The sequence below is a fragment of the Hyperolius riggenbachi genome, chromosome 3 (genome assembly GCF_040937935.1).
Source record: "Hyperolius riggenbachi isolate aHypRig1 chromosome 3, aHypRig1.pri, whole genome shotgun sequence".
NCBI lineage: Eukaryota > Metazoa > Chordata > Amphibia > Anura > Hyperoliidae > Hyperolius > Hyperolius riggenbachi.
The window spans coordinates 96,065,806-96,088,256 of record NC_090648.1 but is presented as its reverse complement, the minus strand read 5'-3'; the positions used below and the strand labels follow the sequence as shown (position 1 = coordinate 96,088,256).

At 47.6% G+C, this 22,451-nt stretch overlaps 1 protein-coding gene across 1 annotated transcript in view; it reads right to left on the bottom strand.

The window, feature by feature from the left end:
- The window catches only part of LOC137561059 (fibroblast growth factor receptor 1-like), an 87,328-nt gene extending 80,799 nt beyond the window's left edge, over positions 1-6,529 (bottom strand). The window contains exon 1 of the mRNA XM_068272286.1: positions 6,349-6,529. Within this exon, the coding sequence (XP_068128387.1) occupies positions 6,349-6,478 (130 nt within the window). The 5' untranslated portion in view covers positions 6,479-6,529. The remainder of the gene's footprint in view (positions 1-6,348) is intronic.
- Positions 6,530-22,451: the final 15,922 nt, after the last annotated feature.

Here is a 22,451-nt window from a genome sequence, read left to right as displayed (position 1 = left end):
TGGCCTTTAAATTGCTTTAAAAAGGTTTTTTAGGGTATATGAGGCATGTAGCATCATAATTGTGAAAAGGGAAACACTGATGATGTGGGGAGTGGACTTAAAATCCCCCCCCCCCCCCAAAAAAATGGCTGTCAATCAACATCAGAGTGGTATCAGGAAGCAGTCGTACTGACGCAGTTGGGGCCTCCCCACAACTCGGACAGCAGACACCTCCAAAAAAAATTACACAGCTATTGTGTTTACATAGTTGACCATGGCACTGTTGTAGGTACCACGGCACAGTAAAAAATTAGGAGAGGTTCCAGGAAGCGGTCGTACTGACGCAGTTGGGGCCTCCCCACAACTCGGACAGCAGACACCTCCAAAAAAAATTACACAGCTATTGTGTTTACATAGTTGACCATGGCACTGTTGTAGGTACCACGGCACAGTAAAAAATTAGGAGAGGTTCCAGGAAGCGGTCGTACTGACGCAGTTGGGGCCTCCCCACAACTCGGACAGCAGACACCTCCAAAAAAAATTACACAGCTATTGTGTTTACATAGTTGACCATGGCACTGTTGTAGGTACCACGGCACAGTAAAAAATTAGGAGAGGTTCCAGGAAGCGGTCGTACTGACGCAGTTGGGGCCTCCCCACAACTCGGACAGCAGACACCTCCAAAAAAAATTACACAGCTATTGTGTTTACATAGTTGACCATGGCACTGTTGTAGGTACCACGGCACAGTAAAAAATTAGGAGAGGTTCCAGGAAGCGGTCGTACTGACGCAGTTGGGGCCTCCCCACAACTCGGACAGCAGACACCTCCAAAAAAAATTACACAGCTATTGTGTTTACATAGTTGACCATGGCACTGTTGTAGGTACCACGGCACAGTAAAAAATTAGGAGAGGTTCCAGGAAGCGGTCGTACTGACGCAGTTGGGGCCTCCCCACAACTCGGACAGCAGACACCTCCAAAAAAATTTACACAGCTATTGTGTTTACATAGTTGACCATGGCACTGTTGTAGGTACCACGGCACAGTAAAAAATTAGGAGAGGTTCCAGGAAGCGGTCGTACTGACGCAGTTGGGGCCTCCCCACAACTCGGACAGCAGACACCTCCAAAAAAAATTACACAGCTATTGTGTTTACATAGTTGACCATGGCACTGTTGTAGGTACCACGGCACAGTAAAAAATTAGGAGAGGTTCCAGGAAGCGGTCGTACTGACGCAGTTGGGGCCTCCCCACAACTCGGACAGCAGACACCTCCAAAAAAATTTACACAGCTATTGTGTTTACATAGTTGACCATGGCACTGTTGTAGGTACCACGGCACAGTAAAAAATTAGGAGAGGTTCCAGGAAGCGGTCGGTCGTACTGCCGCAGTTGGGGCCCCACAACTCGCACAGCACAGACACCTCCAAAAAAATTACACAGCTGACCATGGCAGGTACCACGGCACAGTTCAAAAAATAAGAACCTGGCTTCATGAAGATGGAGTCAGGAGGTTGTGGTGGTAAAGGGTGGTTAAGCAGGCCAGGCATAGTGATTACCACTCAGCCACTTCATTTCCCCCTCTTGCCAACAACAGGGGCCAGGAACTCACCAACTGCCCAAGCCTCGTTCATCTTTAAAAAAGTCAGTCTGTCCACAGACTGGCCTGACAGACAAGAGCGCTTCTCAGTGACCACGCCACCGGCCGCACTGAAGCACCTTTCCGACATAACGCTGGAAGGCGGGCAGGACAGCACTTCCAGGGCGTATTGCGCCAGCTCGCCCCAGATATCCAGGTGCTTCACCCAGTACTCCAAGGGGTCCACAGGGGTGTCGGTGTCAAGCCCGCTATAGGACCCCATATAATCGGCCACCATCCGGGTCAGGTGCTGGTTCTGGCTTTGAGAGCCGGATGCTGCTGCAGGCACCTCCTCTGTAGGCAGCGGTACTGGTGTGGCATAGAGCGCCTTTGTCAGAGACAGCAGGTTTGTTGGGCGCCTGCTGATGCTGGATGCAGGCACCTGCTGCTGTGCTGGCTGGACTGAGACAGCAGGGGGGGTGGGAGTCCGGGGGAAGGCTTCCTCCAAGCGCCGAACCAGAATCCGCTGCAAGTCCCTGATTCGGCGCACAGGGTCTCCTCCTACAGGCAGGAACTGAGCCAGCTTCCCCTTCAGCCGTGGGTCCAGCATCAGGGTGATCAAGATGTCCTCCCGAGCACTCATCTCCTTCACCCTTGGGTCTTTGCGCAGGCACTGCAACATGTGCGCTGCCATAGGGAAGAGGGCTGCCATCTCTGCTGATCTATGATATTCTGCACCGCTGACAGTGCTGTCGTCCTCCTCTGATTCCGGAGTCTCATCTTGCTCTCTCCACCCCCGCACTACTGCAGCTGCACTCCGCTGTGCCCCCTCCTCTTCAAGGTCAGGGACCTCCAACTCCTCCAAGTCCTCCTCCAACTCCTCCGAATCCTCCTCCTGCTGCACAGAGGTGGACTGTGAAGTGTGCTGCTGCTGCTCCTGCTGGATCAAGGCTTCCTCTCCCACTTCCAGCAGAGCATCGAGGGCCTTGTCCAGCATGCACACAATGGTCACCCACTCACACAGCGACGCATGGTCCCGGCTGACCATGTTGGTGGCCTCCAGGAAGGGTGCCAGCACAAAGCACACCAGCTGCATTTTTCCCCACTCAGCAGGGCGGATGATGTCTGGGAGGTGGGTGGTGCCGGTCCCCAACAAGTTGGCATCCATGGTGGCTCTGGCCAGGTACAGGTTGACAGCCCGCCTCTGTTCAACCAGACGTTCCAACATCGCCAGGGTGGAATTCCAGCGTGTTGGAACGTCTATAATGAGGCGGTGCTGTGGGAGGTTCAGCTCCAGCTGCACGGCTGTAAGGGTCGCTGTGGCACCACCCGAGCGGCGAAAATGACCCACTGTTTTCCTTGCCGCTCCCAAAAGAGTGTTCATCCCCTGGTAGGTGTGCAGGAATTTCTGCACCACTAGGTTCAGGACGTGGGCCAGACAGGGGATGTGGGTGAGGTTTCCCCGCTGGATGGCGGCAACCAAGTTTGCCCCATTGTCGGCCACCACCTCTCCGACTCTGAGGCCTCTGGGGGTCAGCCAACTGCTCTCTTGCTCTCGGAGCTTGGCCAAGACGTGGTCTGCCGTCAGCTTGTTCTTGCCCACCGTGACCATCTGCAGCAGCGCTTGGCAGTGGTGGGCCTTCACGCTGCTGCTGAGGCGGGGTTGTTTGGCGGCGGATGGAACCGGATCAGAGCTGGAAGCTGCTGCACTTCCCCTGACCCTGCTGCGGGGTGGCACCACCCACCGGGGTGATGATGCTGCTGTCTCCTCTTCACCCCCTTCCACCAAACTGACCCAGTGCGCGGTGAAGGACAAATAGCGGCCTGTCCCGAAGCGGCTGCTCCATGAGTCCATTGTCACATGGACGCGCGCACCAAGCGCATGATCCAGCCCACGCTCCACGTTGGCCTTTACAAAGCGGTGCAGTGCTGGGATGGCCTTGCGTGCAAAGTAGTGCCGGCTGGGGATTGGCCAATCCGGCGCTGCGCACTGCAGGAGCGCACGCATCCGGCTCCCCTCCTGCACAAACGAGTACGGGAGGAGCTGGGAGGACATGGCCTGTGTCAGCAAGCCGTTCAGCTGGCGTATGCGACGGCTGCCGGGAGGCTGAGCCCTGACCACAAAAGAGTCACTCAGCAGGGTCTGGTGGTGGGGGCGTTTTAGGCTTGCACGGGAAGCTGAGGAGGGAACAGAGGAGACCACTGAGGAGGACTGGCTGCCTGAAGAGGCCTCAGTGTCAGCAGGAGTGGCAAAGGTTGTTATAGTGCTCTGACCTCTGCAAGGGCCAGCGCCAGCTTCCTTCAGCCTCTTGAATTCCTGATGCTCAGGTTTGTGCTTATTGCCCAGATGATTTATGAAGCTGGAGGTGCCATAAGTGGAGGGGTGAGACCCTCTGCTCAGCTTCACATGGCATAATTTGCACGTAACATACTTGCTATCCAGTGAGGGCAGATGGAAAAACTGCCATATTGGGGATTGGTGTTTTCCCTTACGTGGCTCAGAACGGGATGCTGCTGTGGATTTTCTGCCGGTGGTGGTTAGGGCCTGGGGTTGAGTGGTGCGGCTGGTGGTAGTCGTGCCACTGACAGATGGAGCAGCAGCCTGCGGGTCACGTATTCCATGCCCACTGCTGCTCCTGCCAATCCCTGAAATGCTCAACCTGCGTGCCAGACCCACTGACTCCTCCTCCTCAGAGTCAGAGCTGACATGCCCCTCCGGTCGCTGGTAGTCCGGGTCCTTCACCTCATCATCAAACTCCCCTTCATCAAACTGCTGGGATGATGAGCCCGCATCAAATTCCTCTTCTGCTGACACATCATGGACGGGCCCCCTTCCCAACAATTACTGTCAGCATCTCAGACTCTTCTGAAAAGCCAATTTTGCAGAGAATATTTTCTCTAGGGCTAGGGCTGGTGGTGGTGGTGGCCTCACTGTCACTGGCTTGCTCCTCGTCATGCGCCATCTGCTGCATCACAGACGCGGCGTCCTTCTCCTCCAATCTGCGCCGCTGACCCTGCTTGAAAATGGACGCAACACGGTGCTGCGTCTCTGCAGCGTGACTGCCAGTGGGTAGCGGCGGAATGCCTGATGCAGCAGAACTGCTGCCAGAGGCTGTAATGTTGCTCACTCTCCTTCCGGCCTTTCCCCTCCCCCGTCTCACACTGCCAGTGCCAGACATAGTACTGTACAAGACTCACTGTCACTGATGAGTCGACGTCACAGATGATGTGTGTGGGGTACTTGGTGCACTTTTATTATTGGCGGCGGGCTTGGAAATGATCAGCAGATTGACAGACAGGAGTACAACAACTAAACACACTGACACTGCTCACTCAGTCAGCAGCAGCACAGCAGCAATAATCTGTAGTACTAGCACTGTCTGCAACTACACAATACAAAACCACAGTAGCAGTAGTAATAGCAGCCCAGCCAGCAGCAAGGAGCCTGGAGTGTGTGCACACAGACACAGCACACACAAAGACACAGGACCTAGTAGCAGGCACAGGCAGCTGCTGCAGCTGAAAGACTGACTGACAAGACTGACTGACACTAACAAATTACACAGACTAGCTAAGCTAACTACAACACAGTACAACAGTAAAACCAGAAGGTGTTTTAGTGTTAAAACGCTGGGTTATCACTGGGATAATGTACTTGCTTCAGCCAAACACACTGGACAACCTATCACAGTGGCAGTCACAAAGCAAGGACGAGATTCTTAACATGGCCCCCTCCTTATATACAGGAGGGACTGGCCAAGGTTCTCCTCTGTGATTGGGTGCTTGGGCTTAGGCTGGGAGCGCTCTGATTGGCTGAATGACGTCATGGACATAATGTCCATGGTTACAGCACCCGGATTCGGATATCCGACCGGTATCCGCGGGTATCCGGGTTATGAGACTAACTATCCGCATAGAGCTATCCGGATTCCCATCCAGCTATCCGGAATCCGGATCCGATCGGATAGGCCTAAAAAGTTCGGATATCCGAGTCTATTCGGATATCCGGTATCCTGTTGAGCAGCACTCATCAGATAGATTTCTGATCTATCTGATGTGTTTAGGAACATTTTTACTAGGAACAGATTTCCAATACATTTCAGTTTGAAATCTATTGAAAATCGATCTAATGGCATTTTTTTGCCATCAGATTTCCATTAGGTCCAATGCAAAATGATAAGCAATCTCAACAGATTGAATCGATTTAAATCGGCCGCAAATCGGTCGATTGGTCAATCGATTTGCAATCGACCGATCAATCGATTTTATGGGCCCCTTTAAACAAGGTGTGTATGAGGATCTGCAGATATCATAGACTATGAATGCATTTTGCAGGAACGGATCTTTTGCAGGAACAGATTTTTTGCAGATACTGATCTTTTGAATGTCTACAGCATCTTTGTGTGCAGCATCTTGCAAAGATTTCTGTCTGATGGGGAGTTCGGCTCAATAGAAAAGACTGTGTAGAGTATGGCTCTTATACTACATGGAAGGGGGTAAAATTGGTCTGTGATCTTTCATTTTCCAAAGACTTTTTTCTCAAGTGTGTATGTAGCACTAGTCCACACCTCCAATTTTGATTGGCCAATGATTGGCCAATTTTACAACTTCCATGTAGTACGAGAGCTTACCTACACAATCCATTCAAGGTATTCAAAATCTGTTTGGCTTTATACTACATACAGCTGGTAAAATTGGTCAGCGATTGGCCAATCATTATTGCATTTGTATATGCACCCTTAAAACAGTAGAAATACTTCTCTCCCCACCCTCATCCTAGCATCTTACCAGCTGTAGGCGTGTCAACGCTTTCATCCTTCCCCTTATTAGCATCTTCCAGGGACTGCATCCCTTCTCCCAGCAGCAGCATAGCAGCCAGCAGCCATAGCAGGAGAGGGCACCTGTGTGTCCAGATCATTGTAGCTGCTCTGCTCCAGCTCTGGACTGCATCTAACCTCCCCTTCACTGATCCTCTTTATATGTGACCAAAGGAATTCACATGGACCTGCCCCTCCTCCATTCCAGGAAACCTGTATCTGGGCAGGGGGTTCTTCCTGCATGTGGGAGTAATGTGGGAAAGGCTATTGCACAGTGTGGTCACTTAAAGAGAGATTGAAGTCTCACAAAATACCTGTTTTTCTTTTAAAATCATCTTTAACCACTTCAGCCTACAGGGTTGAGATTTTTTTTTACATCTGAGCAACTTTCACCTTCCATTCATTTGCCAATAACTTTAGCACTACTCATCACAATGAATTGATCTATATCTTGTTTTTTCCGCCACCAATTAGGCTTTCTGTGGATGATACATTTTGCTGAGAATTAATTTATTCTAAATCCATTTTAACAGGAATATTAAGAAAGAAATGGAAAAAAAATCATTGTTGCTCAGCTTTTGGCCATTATAGTTTGAAATTAATACATGCTACCATAATTAAAACCTATGTACTTTATTTACCAATTTGTCCCGCTTATTACACCATTTAAATTATGTCCCTATCACAATGTATGGCGCCGATATTTATTTGGAAATAAAGGTGCATTTTTTCAATTTGCGTCCATCATTATTTAAAAGCCCATAATCTAATAAATCATATTGATATACTCCTTTGACATGAATATTTAAAAAGTTCAGACCCTTAGGTAACTATTTATGTTTTTTTGTTTTTTTTATTATTGTAATTTTTTACTTTATTTTTTATTAAAACTTGTATGTGGGTATTTTTTGGTGTGGGAGGTAAACAGGGGATTTTAAATGTTTAAAAATGTATTTATTCAATACAAAGTGTTTTTTGGTGTAGTTTGCTATTTGGCCACAAGATGGCCACAGTCAAAAAGTCCTGGGAGCGATCGATCTCACTCCCAGGAAGAAGTATGAAGACGGGGAACTTTTTGATCTCAGAAAAGCCGCAGCGTCTGAAGAGACGCTGTCGGCTTTTCTCCGGGGGGGTCAGATCAGTGAAAGGGATTTATAATCCCTTTCATTGATCACTGGGCTAACGGCCGGCAGTGGGAGCGCGCACGGGGGGGCCCACGGGAGCGCGCGCGACCTGCGGGAGTGCGCGTAGCCTAACTGCACAAAAATATTCGCCCAGTTAGGCTCAAGTGGTTAATATCAATGCCCTAAATGAAATGCCGCATCCCCGCGGCTGCACACTAACTAAGTCACCCCAAACTCCCCGGGGCACATCGCGGGGCTCCTTCCGCATAGAGGCAGAGCTTTGGGCTGTAGCTCTGCCTCTACACGCGTCCATCTGCATGGATCGCCGCCTCCGCCCGCTGCCCTCTTTCACTGACAGGGGTGGGGGGAGAGGCGGAGATACACGAGGATTGACGCGCATCGAGGTAGAGCTACAGCCCAAAGCTCTGTCTCCCTGGGCAGCAAAATCCACGACCAGGAAATTCGTAGATTTTTGCCCGGCAGTTTGGGGTGATATAGTTAGTGTGCAGCAGCGGGGATGCAGCATTTCAGTTAGGGCAATGATATTAAAGATGATTTTACAAGAAAAACATGTATTTTGAGAGACTTCAGTGTCTCTTTAACCACTTCGCCATATCTGGACGCATATATCCGTCCAGATAGGCAGTGGTGCTGCAGCCGTGTGGTGCGCGCGATCGGGCGCGCGATCGGGCGCGCGCCCGCGCGCGCTCCCGCTGCCCCCCCGATCAGTGAATGGGAATATAATTCCCATTCACCGATCTAAGTCCCCGGCAGAAATACCGACGCTTTCTCATCAGAGAGCTTGGTATTTCTGCCCCCAGGAAACTTCTTCACTTTTTTAGTTCCTAGATGCGACATCGTTCGCATCTAGGAATTTTTTGAATGTGGCCATCTTGTGGCCAAATAGTAAACTGCACCCACATACCTGTATTGAATTAAAAAATACATTATATTACATCTAAAATTGGCTATTTACCTCCCAAACTAAAATTACCCAAATACATTTTTGTATTAAAAAAAAAAATAAAAAAAATTACAATAAAAAAAAAAAAAACTACATAAATAGTTACCTAAGGGTCTGAACTTTTTAAATATACATGTCAAGAGAGTATCTTATTAAATTTTTTAGCAGTATAGCTAGTATAGTGCCCAGTATAGCTAGTATAGTACCCAGTATGGGTAGGTAGTGCCCCAGTATAGCTAGTATAGTACCCAGTATAGCTAGTATAGTGCCCAGTATGGGTAGGTAGTGCCCCAGTATAGCTAGTATAGTGCCCAGTTTAGCTAGTATAGTGCCCAGTTTAGCTAGTATAGTGCCCAGTATGGGTAGGTAGTGCCCCAGTATAGCTAGTATAGCGCCCGGTATAGCTAGTATAGTGCCCAGTATGGGTAGGTAGTGCCCCAGTATAGCTAGTATAGTGCCCCAGTATAGCTAGTATAGCGCCGAGTATAGCTAGTATAGTGCCCAGTATAGCTAGTATAGTGCCCAGTATGGGTAGGTAGTGCCCCAGTATAGCGCCCAGTATACTTTCCCCTGCCCCCCGCGGCCGCTGCTGCTGTTACCTTAGCTGGCGGGCGCTTCCTTATATTCCCCTCTCCTGAGTGTTATTTTGATTCACAGCAGCGCGTCTCCCGGCTGCTGTGATGAGGCTTAAGCAGGAGAGCGGCTTCCTGTAGCGGCGATCGCCGTTACTAGGGGAACCGCTGCCCAGCTTCCTGCCTCATCACAGCAGCCGGGAGACGCGCTGCTGTGAATCAAAATAACACTCAGGAGAGGGGAATATAAGGAAGCGCCCGCCAGCTAAGGTAACAAGTGGGTCGGGTCAGGCAGGGGCGGGGGCAAGAGGACAGACCTGCGACCCAGTTGCAAATGCCCCACGGACCAGCAGTGGGCAGCGGACCGGGGGTTGGCGAACCCTGGACTAAGCGACAGTTTGTGACACTAAAGTCACAAGAGATTCACCAGCTGAATCGCTCAAACATGTCTGCAGACAGTCTTTGTCTTTTGCCTCGTACACACAAACAAACCGTCTCACGAACCGTCGCTCAACACGTGTCTGTACAGACATTTGTATGCCGTGTGTATGGGCCTTTAGTCATACAGTATGTCTTGCATCCTGCCGGCGTACAGCCACATAACTGAAACCACATACAGCACAGAGGAGGTTTACACTGACTCCACTTACTTAGGCAGGGTTCACACTCAATTCTTTTTCTTTATTCATTATTTTGCCTAATTATGTTAATTTACTTTCTAACATGAAAGTGTAGTCTATTCTTCTCACCATGGTACTAAGTTGGGTGAGTAGAGCACACTGTATTATCGTTCGATGGTTATAAACTCTATTGAACATTGAAGGTTTTGTGATAGCCTACAGTTTAGTAGGGTGTGACCTGCCACACCACAAAGATGGAGGCAACAAACATAACCCCCTGATAACTCCATGATGTATAAAACGAATGAGATAGGGACTGTAGGTTCGTTCTTAACCTCAATCTGTTCTTAAGTCAGAACATTGTTCCATCTCTGTCCCTTGTACCTCCTCTGTGCCCCCCTGCGCCTCTAGTGTTCCCATCTGTGTCACCTATGCCCTCTGTACCTGCTTATAGAAGTTTAAAAGCCATTTTTTCTTTGAATTTTTTAAAATCGATTTTCCCAAAAACTAGAAGTCCAATTTGAAAAAAAATTTTTTTGACTTGTTCCCATGGAAACAGAATCCATGCCGTTCGCATCAGTGGGTCATTCGTAAGTCGGGCATTCGTAAGTCGGGGACTACCTGTATGTCCTTCTGACCAACACAGCCTGTAAACAGAGGAAGTCCTCCTGATAAAACCTAGGACCCGGGTCCCAGCATTGAGTAGTGACCACGGTGATTGAGCACAGCTGATTGCCAGAGAGGCGGAAGGTGGTTATGGTGATGGAGCCCAGCTGATTGCCAGAGAGGCGGAAGGTGGTTATGCTGATGGAGCCCAGCTGATTGCCAGAGAGGCTGGGGTGGTCATGTGATGGAGCACAGCTGATTGCCAGAGAGGCAGAGGGTGCTCATGGTGATGGAGCAAAGCTTGATTGCCAGAGAGGCGAGGGATGGTTATGGTGATGGAGCACAGCTGATTGCCAGAAAGGCGGGGGTGGTCATGGTGATGGAGCACAGCTGATTGCCAGAAAGGCGGGGGTGGTCATGGTGATGGAGCACAGCTGATTGCCAGAAAGGCGGGGGTGGTCATGGTGATAGAGCGCTGCTGATTGCCAGAAAGGTGAGGGTGGTCATGGTGATGGAGCACAGCTGATTGCCAGAGAGGCAGGGTTGGTCATGGTGATGGAGCACAGCTGATTGCCAGAGAGGCGGGGGGTGGTCATGGTGATGGAGCACAGCTTATTGCCAGAGAGGCAGGGGTGGTCATGGTGATGGAGCACAGCTGATTACCAGAGATGCGGGGGGTGGTCATGGTGATGGAGCACAGCAGATTGCCAGAGAGGTGGGGGGTGGTCATGGTCATGGAGCACAGCTTATTGCCAGAGAGGCGGGGGTGGTCATGGTGATGGAGCACAGCTGATTGCTAGAGAGGCGGGGGTGGTCATGGTGATGGAGTACAGCTGATTGCCAGAGAGGCGGGGATGGTCCTGGTGATGGAGCACAGCTGATTGCTAGAGAGGCGGGGGGGTCATGGTGATGGAGCGCAGCTGATTGCCAGAGAGGCAGGGGTGGTTATGGTGATGGAGCACAGCTGATTGCCAGAGAGGCGGGGGTGGTTATGGTGATGGAGCACAGCTGATTGCCAGAGAGGCGGGGGTGGGAATAAAATTACAAATATAATGCATAGCTCCCAACAGTCCTTCTTTTGGAGGGACAGTCCCTCTGTCCATTTTCTTCCTCATTTGTCCCTCTTTCAGGACTGATGTACAGATCTCTATGTAAATAATATATGTATTGTTCTAATGACAAAATGTGTTTAATTGACTCTAAACTTTATTCCTATTCTTTAAATTGATATATTTCTTATTTTCAAATGTATGAAGGAAAATGAGCCAGTATAGAAAGGAGAGGACCAGTGGGGTTTGAATTATAAAACAACTTATTTTTCCTATGAAATCTTTGTGGTCGGCATGAATAGATGGTGATTGAGGCAGGGATTAGAGGCATGGAGGGGGTATGATTAGGGGTGTGACAGGGGTGCGGCTTAAGTGTACATCTTTCATATCTCAAAAAGTTGGGGGTATGATAATATGCAATACTACACTACATAATAACTGTACTGACAATTCAAAACGCAAAAAAAAAGTGCACATCAAACAAAACGCAACCTTTCACGCTCTGCTATGTGTGCACCCAGTCTTAATAACTGCTGAACAAATATTAGAATCACAAATTGATATGTACTGCTGATTGGCTGCACTGGGTGTGTCTTTTCTGTTAACACAAAAACATGGAAACTTTTCTGAAGAAATTCCTGGTGAAGACAAAAAGCATGTTGATGGAAATGAGTCAAGCGGGATGTACAGTATCCGTCATAACATATCCTTCCGGTTGTTGGAGGACAGAGGGGCTCACTTTCATCATCACAAAACTCTCATTTTTTACATTAAAGAGTACCAGTACTTTCCACTACTGGACTTAACAGAGTTTGAGTTTCAAAGATTTTTACAGTTTTTGTGAAAAAAGCACAAAAAAAACAATTTCAAGCAGGGTTATTGTGTATTTAGGCCGACTCAAACTACGTATGTTTGGGATTTCAGGAAGACTCAGGGCTGGAACCCACTAGAGCGTTTCTTTTCTTTTTTTGAGGGATCGATTTTAATTGCTAGCGATTTCCCTAAATGCTCTGCCAATTAAAATGGATGGTACAGATTCCACTAGAGCGATTGTGATTAGGCAAATCGCAATAGCAGGACATGCAGCATCTTGGGAGCGTTTCCATTGTAATGTATTGTATACGAGCAGGGAAATCACTCCCGAAATTGCTGGCAAAGAGCTACCACAAAAATTGCTTGTAAAGCGCTAGCACAATTCACTAGCGATTGCTTTGTAGTGGGTCCCAGGCCTAAGCCTAATTATGTATGAGGATTTAGGCAGACTCTGCTTTGTTGTGCTTGGAGATTTAAAGAGGAACTTTACCAAAATATAGTAGTAGGGGGAAAAGATAAATCAATACATTGCAAAGTGAGAGGTTAGAAAATAGGGAATAAATCAAGAAATGATTGTTATTTGATATCTAATACGATCATATTTGATCCACGATGAGCCTGCGCATCATCATCTTCACTACTGGCAGACGAGAAAGAAAAGGCAGACAGCGACAACCACAATCATCTATAACCAGACCCACACACACACATATATATATATATATATATATATATAGAGAGAGAGAGAGAGAGAGAGAGAGAGAGAGAGAGAGAGAGAGAGAGAGAGAGAGAGATAGCTTGCTTGTTAGCTGGGAACAGCTGTTATTTTGCAATGCAAAAAGGTTCAAAGACAGCAAACTGCCAGGACATCACACCAGTGGCGTAGCTAAAGAGCTGTGGGCCCCGGTGCAAGTTTTACATGCCCCCCCAAGCACTCTATACATAACAATTGATACGGCGCACCAAAACCTGCCAAGGACAACCCCAGTGTCAGAGGTGCAAGAAGGGGTTGGGGAACAGTGTGTTAAGGATTGCTACTATTCAAAGCATCTATAGAAGTGATTATTACCAGCACAGGACCAATAGAGAGCTAATACTGTGATAGAGGGTGGACCCTTCGGGGCCCCGATGCGGTCGCTACCTCTGCACCCCCTATTGCTACGCCCCTGCATCACACTGTGGGAGGGGCTTCACCACAATATCAGCCACACAGACCCCCGATGATCTATTTGAGAAAAGGTAAAGATTTCCTGTGGGAATGGGGGTATCGGGCTTCTGATTGTGATGAAGTTCAATCCTGGATTAAAGTTCCTCTTAAAGGACCACCCTGCACATGTGACCCCGAAAGGGGGTGGAGCGCATTGCGGAGGCGAGCGCGAACACAGCGTTCAATGGAGGACGGCTGATAATCGGTGGGGAGTGGTAAGAAACACATTTAGAGGTATTTAAAGACAGTAAACCTTTTGTACATTGTGACTACTAGTCTCTGAGAAAGCGGATTAACGCAAAACGGCTGTTAGGCCGTCACATCTTTGCTAATTGTATTCTGTCTTTGCTGGTGATGGTGGCTGGTGGGCAATAAATAATCGTGAGCATTGTGAATGGTGCCTCCCTTGTTCTTCTACTGCTGCAATAGAAATTTTATTGTATTGTTGTTGTTATTGTTAACTGTTAGCTGAAGCACAGTTGCATAGCTATGGAGCTATGGGCCCCCCAAGCACTTTATATGTAACACTTGATACAAAACCTGCCAACGTCATCCACAGTATTAGAGGTGCAAGAAGGGGATGGGAAACAGTTTGTTAATGATTACTACTATTCAAAGCATCTATCGAAGTGATTATTACCAGGACCAATAAACAGCTAATACTTTGGTTGATGAAGGGCCCCATGGGGCCCCTCTGGCCCAAGGGCCCCGATGCGGTTGCTACCCTTGCAACCCCTATTGCTACGCCACTGCTGAAGCAGCATTCAGAGAGAAAAACTCTGTCTGCTGTTTGTCCATTAGGCTGGAGGAGTAGGGGGAAACACAGAGAACACAGAGGTTTGCTACTTTAACTTTACGGCCCATATGTGGCTTTCCAGACACCATTGCATGTGTCCTGTCAAGTAAGAGGAAGATTAATCTGGAGTTTCATGTTGGGTTCAATCCATCTAAGGCATAGGTGTCAAACTCAATCATGTAAGGGGCCAAAGCCTGAAATATAGTCCAATTTACGGGCCAAATTGTTTAACTGCTTCTGGACCGAAGCAGTACGAATCTACGTCGAGCAGGTGGTGCTGCGGCCCTGACTGGACGTACTACTTCGGCACTCCGTGTTACAGCCAATCTCACCGCTCTGCACTTGCCGCAATTCTCTCTCTCTGCCGCAGAGCAGGGACAAGGTCCTCCAGCACCCAAGGCTGAGACACCAAAGTGCGCCCCTCCATCCCTACCACCCCAGCTGTCACACACTGATTGCTATTAGACTAAGAGGGCCACAGGGCCCACAACCTCCCCAACACCTTAATATCTAGTTATCTGGCTTGCAGTCACTGCTATGTATCCCCTTTTCTTATTTCTTTCTGCTTCATACACAATTAGGAATGACAGCTGAATGAATTGTGCGCCCCCTCCTACACTGCGCCCTGAGGCTGAAGCCTCTCCAGCCTATGCCTCGGCCCGGCCCTGCCGTCTATAAGACGGCAGAGCTCTGTGAGCAGGTCAGGAGCCGCTTTCATTTGCTCCTGACTGTGTGATCACTGTGAGCCAATCACATTGGCTGACATTGATAGACAGCGCAAGGAGCCAATGAAAGCGGCTCCTGATCGCCCGGCTTACAGCACTCTGCCGTCATAGAGATGGCAGAGAAAAGAGCCTGCAGCGATGGGATTCGCCAGGAGGCAGCGTTTTACTGTACCAGCAGTGTCTGGTCCTTAAAGAGAACTTGAGGTGGATATTTTATATCTTAAGAGAACACAGAGGCATGTTCTGTGCATAATTACATGCCTCTGTGTCTCTCTATTGCTGCCTCTAGTCCCTCCCAGGGTCTGTTGTGCCCCCTGTTAAAAGCACCAGGCTAGCGACAATCTCCTTTTCACTAGCCTTCTATTTAACTGAAATCTGTTGTGTAATCCTTCTCTGGTTTCCTTTCAATCAATTTTTTCCTGAGAATATTTGTTTATAAGGCCAGTAGATTTTTTTTTAAAAACAAGATCATAGCATAAATCATCGTTTAATAGACAAGCTTTTTTTTTTAAGAAATGTCTTGCTTTACCATTGTTCGGTAAAGAGAATAGAGCAACAGTGATTACCATAGGACCTATTTGGAGACTTTGCTTTAGTCATGTTATTTTGTAGTGTCTTACTGACTACAATAGTATATTAAGATCCTTTTCAACTTAAAGAGGAATTGCAGTGAAAATAACATACTAAATAACATTGCTTATTTTTTTTCAAAATTAATTTATAAATTATTTAGTCAGTGTTTGCCCATTGTAAAATCTTTCCTCTCCCTGATTTACATTCTGAAATGTATCACAGGTGGTGACCTCTTTAGTTCTGCCAGGTGATCTGTACGGAATGTTTGTTACTGAGAGTTTTATGCACAGTGGGAGGTACTGCTTGCTTGGCGGTTGGAAAAAGCCATTATTTCCACAATGCAACAACTTTCATGGGGCCCTCAGATAGAGGCACTCTTAAAGTGAATGGGAACCGCATTTTTAAAAAAATGAAGCAAATACTTACCTAAGGAGAGGGAAGGCTCTGGGTCATATAGAGCCTTCTGTCTCCTCTCTCGGTGCCCTCTATCCTGTGCTGGCTCCCCCCCGTTGCAATCCCCCGCCGAAAGGGTATTTGGAAGTCTTCGGGAGCCGTGTCCTCCTGAAGACGTGCGGCTCCATACTGCACCGGCTTGAGCGTGCAAGTGAGCATGCTTGCGCAGGTGCAGTACAGGGCCGCCCTTCTTCAGGAGCACTCGGGCTTCCTGAAGACTTCTGAAGCCTCCTTCGGACGGATAAAGCAGTATTTGACTGCTACCGGGCGAGCCAGCACCGGAACGAGGGGGCCAGGAGAGGAGCGGGAAGGCTCTATAGAACTCAGAGCCTTCCCTCTCCTTGGGTAAGTATCTGTCTCATTTTTTTAAATGCGGTTCCCATTCACTTTAAAGTCAAATTAAATACTTCTTTTTACCTGCTATTTATCTTAATCAATATGAGCAGTGCTGAAATACTGCATTCCCGCAGCAGAACAAAGTCTTTATACACCCCAAATCCCCGGGGCAAAAATCGGGGAGCGCTTCCTGGTAGAGGCAGAGCTTTGTGCTGTAGCCCTGCATCTACTGGAGTCAATCTCTACCAATTGCCGCCTCTCCACACCCATCTCAGTCTTCATTCACTGAGAGGGGCGGGGAGAGGCGGAGATTGACTCCAGTAGAGGCAGAGCTACAACGCAAAGCTCTGCCTCCCTGGAAAGTCGTGGAATTTTGCCCCAGTATTTGGAGGGTATAAAGACCTTGTTCTACAGCGAAAATTTGGGGTTTCAGCACTGCTCATATTGCTTAACATAATTACCAGGTAAAAATAAGTATTTAATTTGGCTTCAGACTCTCTTTAAGAAATGCCACCTGACCATACCCTATGTAGATGACTTAATTGAGCAATATACATTCTTGTGCAATTAACACTGCACATTGTTTACGGGCAATAAAAGTTCATAGTTCAGTGGGCAGAGAAACACAAGAAAGTTAATGGTGAATATATTAAGTACCCACTGGGCCCCTATGCTTCAGGAGCCCGTAGCAGCTTCTATGGCTATTGCTACGCCCCGAATTCACAGACAGAAAACTGTAAGGACATCACACTGTGGGAGGGGTTTCACCACAATATCAGCCACATAAACCCCCCTGATGAGCTATTCTAGAAAAGGTAAAGATTTCTCATGGGAAATGGGGTATCAGCTACTAATTGGAATGAAGTTCAATCCTCGGTTAAAGTTCCTCTTTAAAAAAACAGTCAGTCCAGCAAAAAGAAAAGAGCAACAGAAATTAATTCATTGAGCCTTTATTTGTAATATTTCATATGTTTCATAAATATTTGTAAAAACGCAGGTTTTTTTAAGTGCTGACACCAATACACTTTCCTATTCTGATGTACTGCCTGTAATACTGCAAGTCGACCACTGGAGGGAGATCTCATACTTTATTTTCGTAATTGAACAAATTGTTTAGGAACCTTCCATGAAATGTGCTTTCTTTCTGTTCAGTGATCTTGCCCATGAATGACCTTCACCCGTGTTCGTAAACATTCTTGAAGACAATACAACGTTTTTGTTATTAATTCTTAGTCATTAACATACATTTAAAAAGTGAGAGTGCTTGTCACCTAGCTACCATGCAGCTCAATGGGGATTTATGAATACTGTAAAGGTGGCCATTGACAATACAATTTTCTGAATGATCGTTTTTTTTTTTGTTTTTTTTATTATTACTTAGTATTTATATAGCGCCAACATATTACGCAGCGCTGTACAGTGTATATATAGATATATATCTTGTCACTAACTGTCCCTCAAAGGAGCTCACAATCTAATCCCTACCATTGCCATATGTCTATATTATGTAGTGTAAGTACTGTAGTCTAGGGCCAATTTTTTAGAGGGAGCCAATTAACTTATCTGTATGTTTTTGGAATGTGGGAGGAAACCAGAGTGCCCGGAGGAAACCCACGCAGACACAGAGAGAACATACAAACTCTTTGCAGATAGTGCCCTGGCTGGGATTCGAACCAGGGACCCAGCGCTGCAAGGCGAGAGAGCTAACCACTACGCCACCGTGCTGCCCATGTTTATGAACCATTCTTCATAGGAACCATTGGAAATGATTGTTTGGGACCACTAATGGAAAAAAAATCTCCTAACCAATCTGATCAGATTAATGAAATTGATTCGAATTTCAAATTGATCCTATCAATCTGATTGGATTGGTTAGAAGATTTTTGTCCGTTAAGGGTCCCAAACGATTAATTCCGATAATTAATTGAAGGAATAGTTAATCAACAATGGTTCGGCAAAATTTATCGTTAGTGGCTGCCTTAAAACTATTAGTAAACAGCTGTGAACCTAAAGCTACATACACACGGGCTACAACTGTCGCCGCAACCACGTGGCACGCGCATGTTGCGGCGACAGGTCGCCAGTGTGCATGGCGCGCGCGCGCCCCGAACCGTCGCTACTCAGAGCTGTCGCCGGCGAATCGCCTGGCGACAGTTGCCGCCGCAACTGTCGCTAGTCCGCGTACAACAACCCATAGGCAATACACGGAGCTTCCGTCGGGGAGGGGGAACGTCGGCGACAGCTTCCGTCGCATCACTAATCCCTCTTCCGTTGTGTGTATGCGGTGGGACCTGACGACGAGCTGTCGCTGATCTGTCGCGCACACGCTCCCGTGTGCTAGCGACCAGCTACATTTGTAGCTCGTGTGTACCCACCATAAGCCTTAGATCCTGCATCAGCAGGTGTTCTGTGCTATATCTTGTTCAAAGTGAAGGGTCCGCACTCAGATGATTTTGCAGGAACTTAACCGTTTATTGTCCCACAAACATACAACATGCAGTTGGTAGCCATTTCGGGGCCACAGTGGTGTACCTGCCCTATATGCTTTGATAAAGGAAACCCCTGTGGCCCCGAAACAGTCGCCAGCAAGTATGACAGATGGAGTGTTATATGTTTATAGAACAATAAACGGTTGAGTTCTAGAGATGGCTCGCACCTCTGATTTTAGGTTTGCGATCCTCGAACACGAACTTCCGCAAAAGTTCGGGTTCGCGGGTATTTTGCGAACCGCAATAGACTTCAATGGGGAGGCGAACCTTGAAAACTACAAACATTTATGCTGGCCACAAAAGTGATGGAAAAGATGTTGCAAGGGGTCTAACACCTGGAGTTTTGCATGGCAGAGTGGGATACACGGCAAAAGTCCCGGGGAAAAATCTGGATTTGTCGCACAGCAGCGTTTTAAGGGCAGAAATCACATTGCAATGCTAAATTGGAGGCCTAAAGTGCTTTAAAACATCTTGCATGCAGGCCCGGATTTCTGCAAAGGCCACAAAGGCCACGGCCTAGGGTGACAAAATCAGATAAGATCAGAAGGGCGGCAGGACTTGGAGAGAGAAGAGGTCATATGTCAAAGTAAATCATCTCCTCTGTTCCCACAGCGCAGCCATCCAGCGCCCTGCTCTGCACTAATAGATGAATTCAAGAGTTCCCCAATCCCTGCACCTCTCACTTCCTGATGTGTTATAACAATCAGGATCAATCATAACTGTTACCTGATGATCCAATTATGATCGACATATAGTACAAGTGGATGTGAGAAATACCAGGGATTTACATTACAAAGCAGATAAAACTAAGTTCAGCTGAGTTCTAATGCAGGCATTCACAAACATTTCTGCTAGTTTCTTTGCCTTCTTTTTTACAGCTGTGATACTGACTGACCCCAGCAGTTGTAAATTACAATTTCTTATCTAGCCATAATTTATTGCTTTTTTTTCTTCCTAGCCAGTGATCTCGTCTCTGCTTAAGTTAACTCTTTCCTAACTCATTTTCTGTCCGTCAGCTCCGACCATCTATGAGAACTGCTGCAGCCTGGAATAAAAATGCTGTATGCTTCCCTTTCATTGCTAAACTGTCACTGTCACCTGAGCTGTTACTACCTCTATGCTAGTTTGTATGGTTTGGCATCCTTCTGCTTTCCTGTAGCATTAGAGCATTCTACCATCTTAGCCATCAGTAAAAGCAGAGAGTTTTGAATCAGGATGATACCATTTATTGGCTTAAAAGAAAAAGAGTAATCTTTCTGCTAATAAGCCTTCTTCATACTTTGTTGCTGTATACTGCCAATATGTTATTATTATGTACATTCAGCATTCAAAAGAGATACGTAGATTTTTCAGCAAATATAAATAAATGTCATTCAGATGCTTTAAAGTGGAGCTGAACTCTTGCACAGGACAGAAGGAAAACAGAGAAATGCACCCTGTATGTATTTAGAGAGCCTTTCGAATTCTTCCACATCTGTGTCTAATCACAAATTTGATATCTTCCCTGTGTCACCTGACTGCCACAGCATATAAGCTTATTTTAAAGCACAAGATGTTAATATATTTGCTTCCATGAAAGTAGGAATTAGACACACTGTCTATTTATTGCAGGATTTGTATCAGCTGTAACAAAAATGTTTTTATGTAAAGGTTATGTTGTTGCATATCTTTTAGAGCAGAGAGGAAGTTCTGAGTTCAGGTCCACACTAATTACAACCAAACATCCAAAGTGGGTCTTGACAGGATGTTTGCTACTTACCTGTTCTCTGTTTTGGATGGGCTTCTCTCCATTGCTCTGCCCTGCCACCTATTTGTGGCTCCGACTGCAGCCAGTCGCACAGAGGACAAAGAAGCAGCGCATGCTCTGGCCACTCACGCTCCCTGTCACCTGTTTGTGGCTCTGACTGCAGCCAGTCGCACAGAGGACAAAGAAGCAGCGCATGCTCTGGCCACTCGCGCTCCCTGTCACCTGTTTGTGGCTCTGATTGCAGCCAGTCGCACAGAGGACAAAGAAGCAGCGCATGCTTTGGCCACTCACGCTCCCTGTCACCTGTTTGTGGCTCTGACTGCAGCCAGTCGCACAGAGGATAAAGAAGCAGCGCATTCTCTGGCCACTTGCGCTCCCTGTAATTTCCTGCTCCTGCCCAGATGTGCACAGCAACCGAGGCCAGTATAGTGTTATGCATTCTTGACAAGTACCGATCATACATCACCGTAATTTCTTAAGTATGCATGCCAAGAACACTATCGGCTGCTGTGCACATTCGGGCAGGAGCGCAAATTTCCATCGTGAGAGGACAGAGAGCATCCACTGATTCTTTGTTCAATGAAGGGCACAGCAGCACAACTGAAATGGGCCCATTCAAACCAGTGATCGCTAGTCAGATAGTTGGCCGGAATGTTTTTTGGTGGTGGCGGTTGCGGGGGGGGGGGGGGGGGGGTGGTGACAGCAGGCCTAGGGCACTGGTAAGTACAAATCCGGCCCTGCTTGCATGTGTATACATCAATCAGGTAGTGTAATTAGTGTACTGCTTCACACTGACACACCAAATTCACTGTGTAACGCACCGCAAACAGCTGTTTGTGTAGTGACGGCCTTGCTGCACTGGTGCGCACCATGGCAAGAGTGCAGGCCATGGTGGATTTCAAGCCCATTTGGTCGCCGGGCTGTGGTAGCTTAATCATAGAACAACAGTGACTGAGTGTCCAGCTGATCGAATTTGGTCTGTCCACAATGAAGCAATGACCTTATTATCTTGGGTCAGTCATTGCTTCATTGTGATACGCAAGTCCCTTCACCGCGGCAAGGTAACGATCACAAAGGGGAATTGACACATGTACATGCCTTTTATGTTGTTACAGCCGAAGTGCAGCCAGAAAAATTAGGCAGGCATGTAGACGGACGCACCAGAAAAAAATATTATTGTTTTTGTTAGCCTTAAAAATTCAGGAATCCACCTGTAGTCCTGGACCCTGTTTGTGGTGGCGGAGAAGGCAGTCAAGCGGCCTGCAGGCAGAGATGCTGTGTGGGGAGCAGCTTAGTCTTGGGGCAGGCAGTCACATGGCGTGCAGGCAGAGATGCTGTGTGTGGGGACTGACTTAGTCTTCGGGCGGGCAGGAGCCCTCCGGGATCCATGCCTCATTAATTTTGATAAATGTGAGGTACTGAACATTTTTTTGACCTAAGCGACTTCTCTTCTAACTGAAAATGATTCCAGCTGCGCTGAAGGTCCTTTCTGACAGGACGCTTGAGGCAGGGCAAGACAGAATTTGGATGGCAAATTGTGACAGCGCTGGCCACAGGTCAAGTCTGCGCACCCAGTAGTCCAGGGGTTCATCGCTGTTGTCTACATCCAAAGTTAAGGCCAGGTAGTCGGCTACCTGCCGGTCCAGGCGTTGGTGGAGCGTGGATCCGGAAGGGCTAAGGCGAGGCATTGGAGTAAAGAATGTCCGCAGGTCCGACATCACCATGAGATCGCTAGAGCGTCCTGTCCTGTGTGGACATGGTAAGAGGAGGAAGATTACTTGCAGTGGCACCTTTATTCCTTGTGCTGTGACATCACCCTTAAACGCACTGTAAAGCATACTTGACAGCTTGCGGTGGAAGTGCTGCATCCTTTCTGCTTTCTGGTGATTTGGTAACATCTCCGCCACTTTGTGCTTATACCGAGGGTCTAGTAGCTTTGCCACCCAGTACAGGTCATTCCCCTTGAGTTTTTTTATATGGGGGTCTCTCAACAGGCTGGA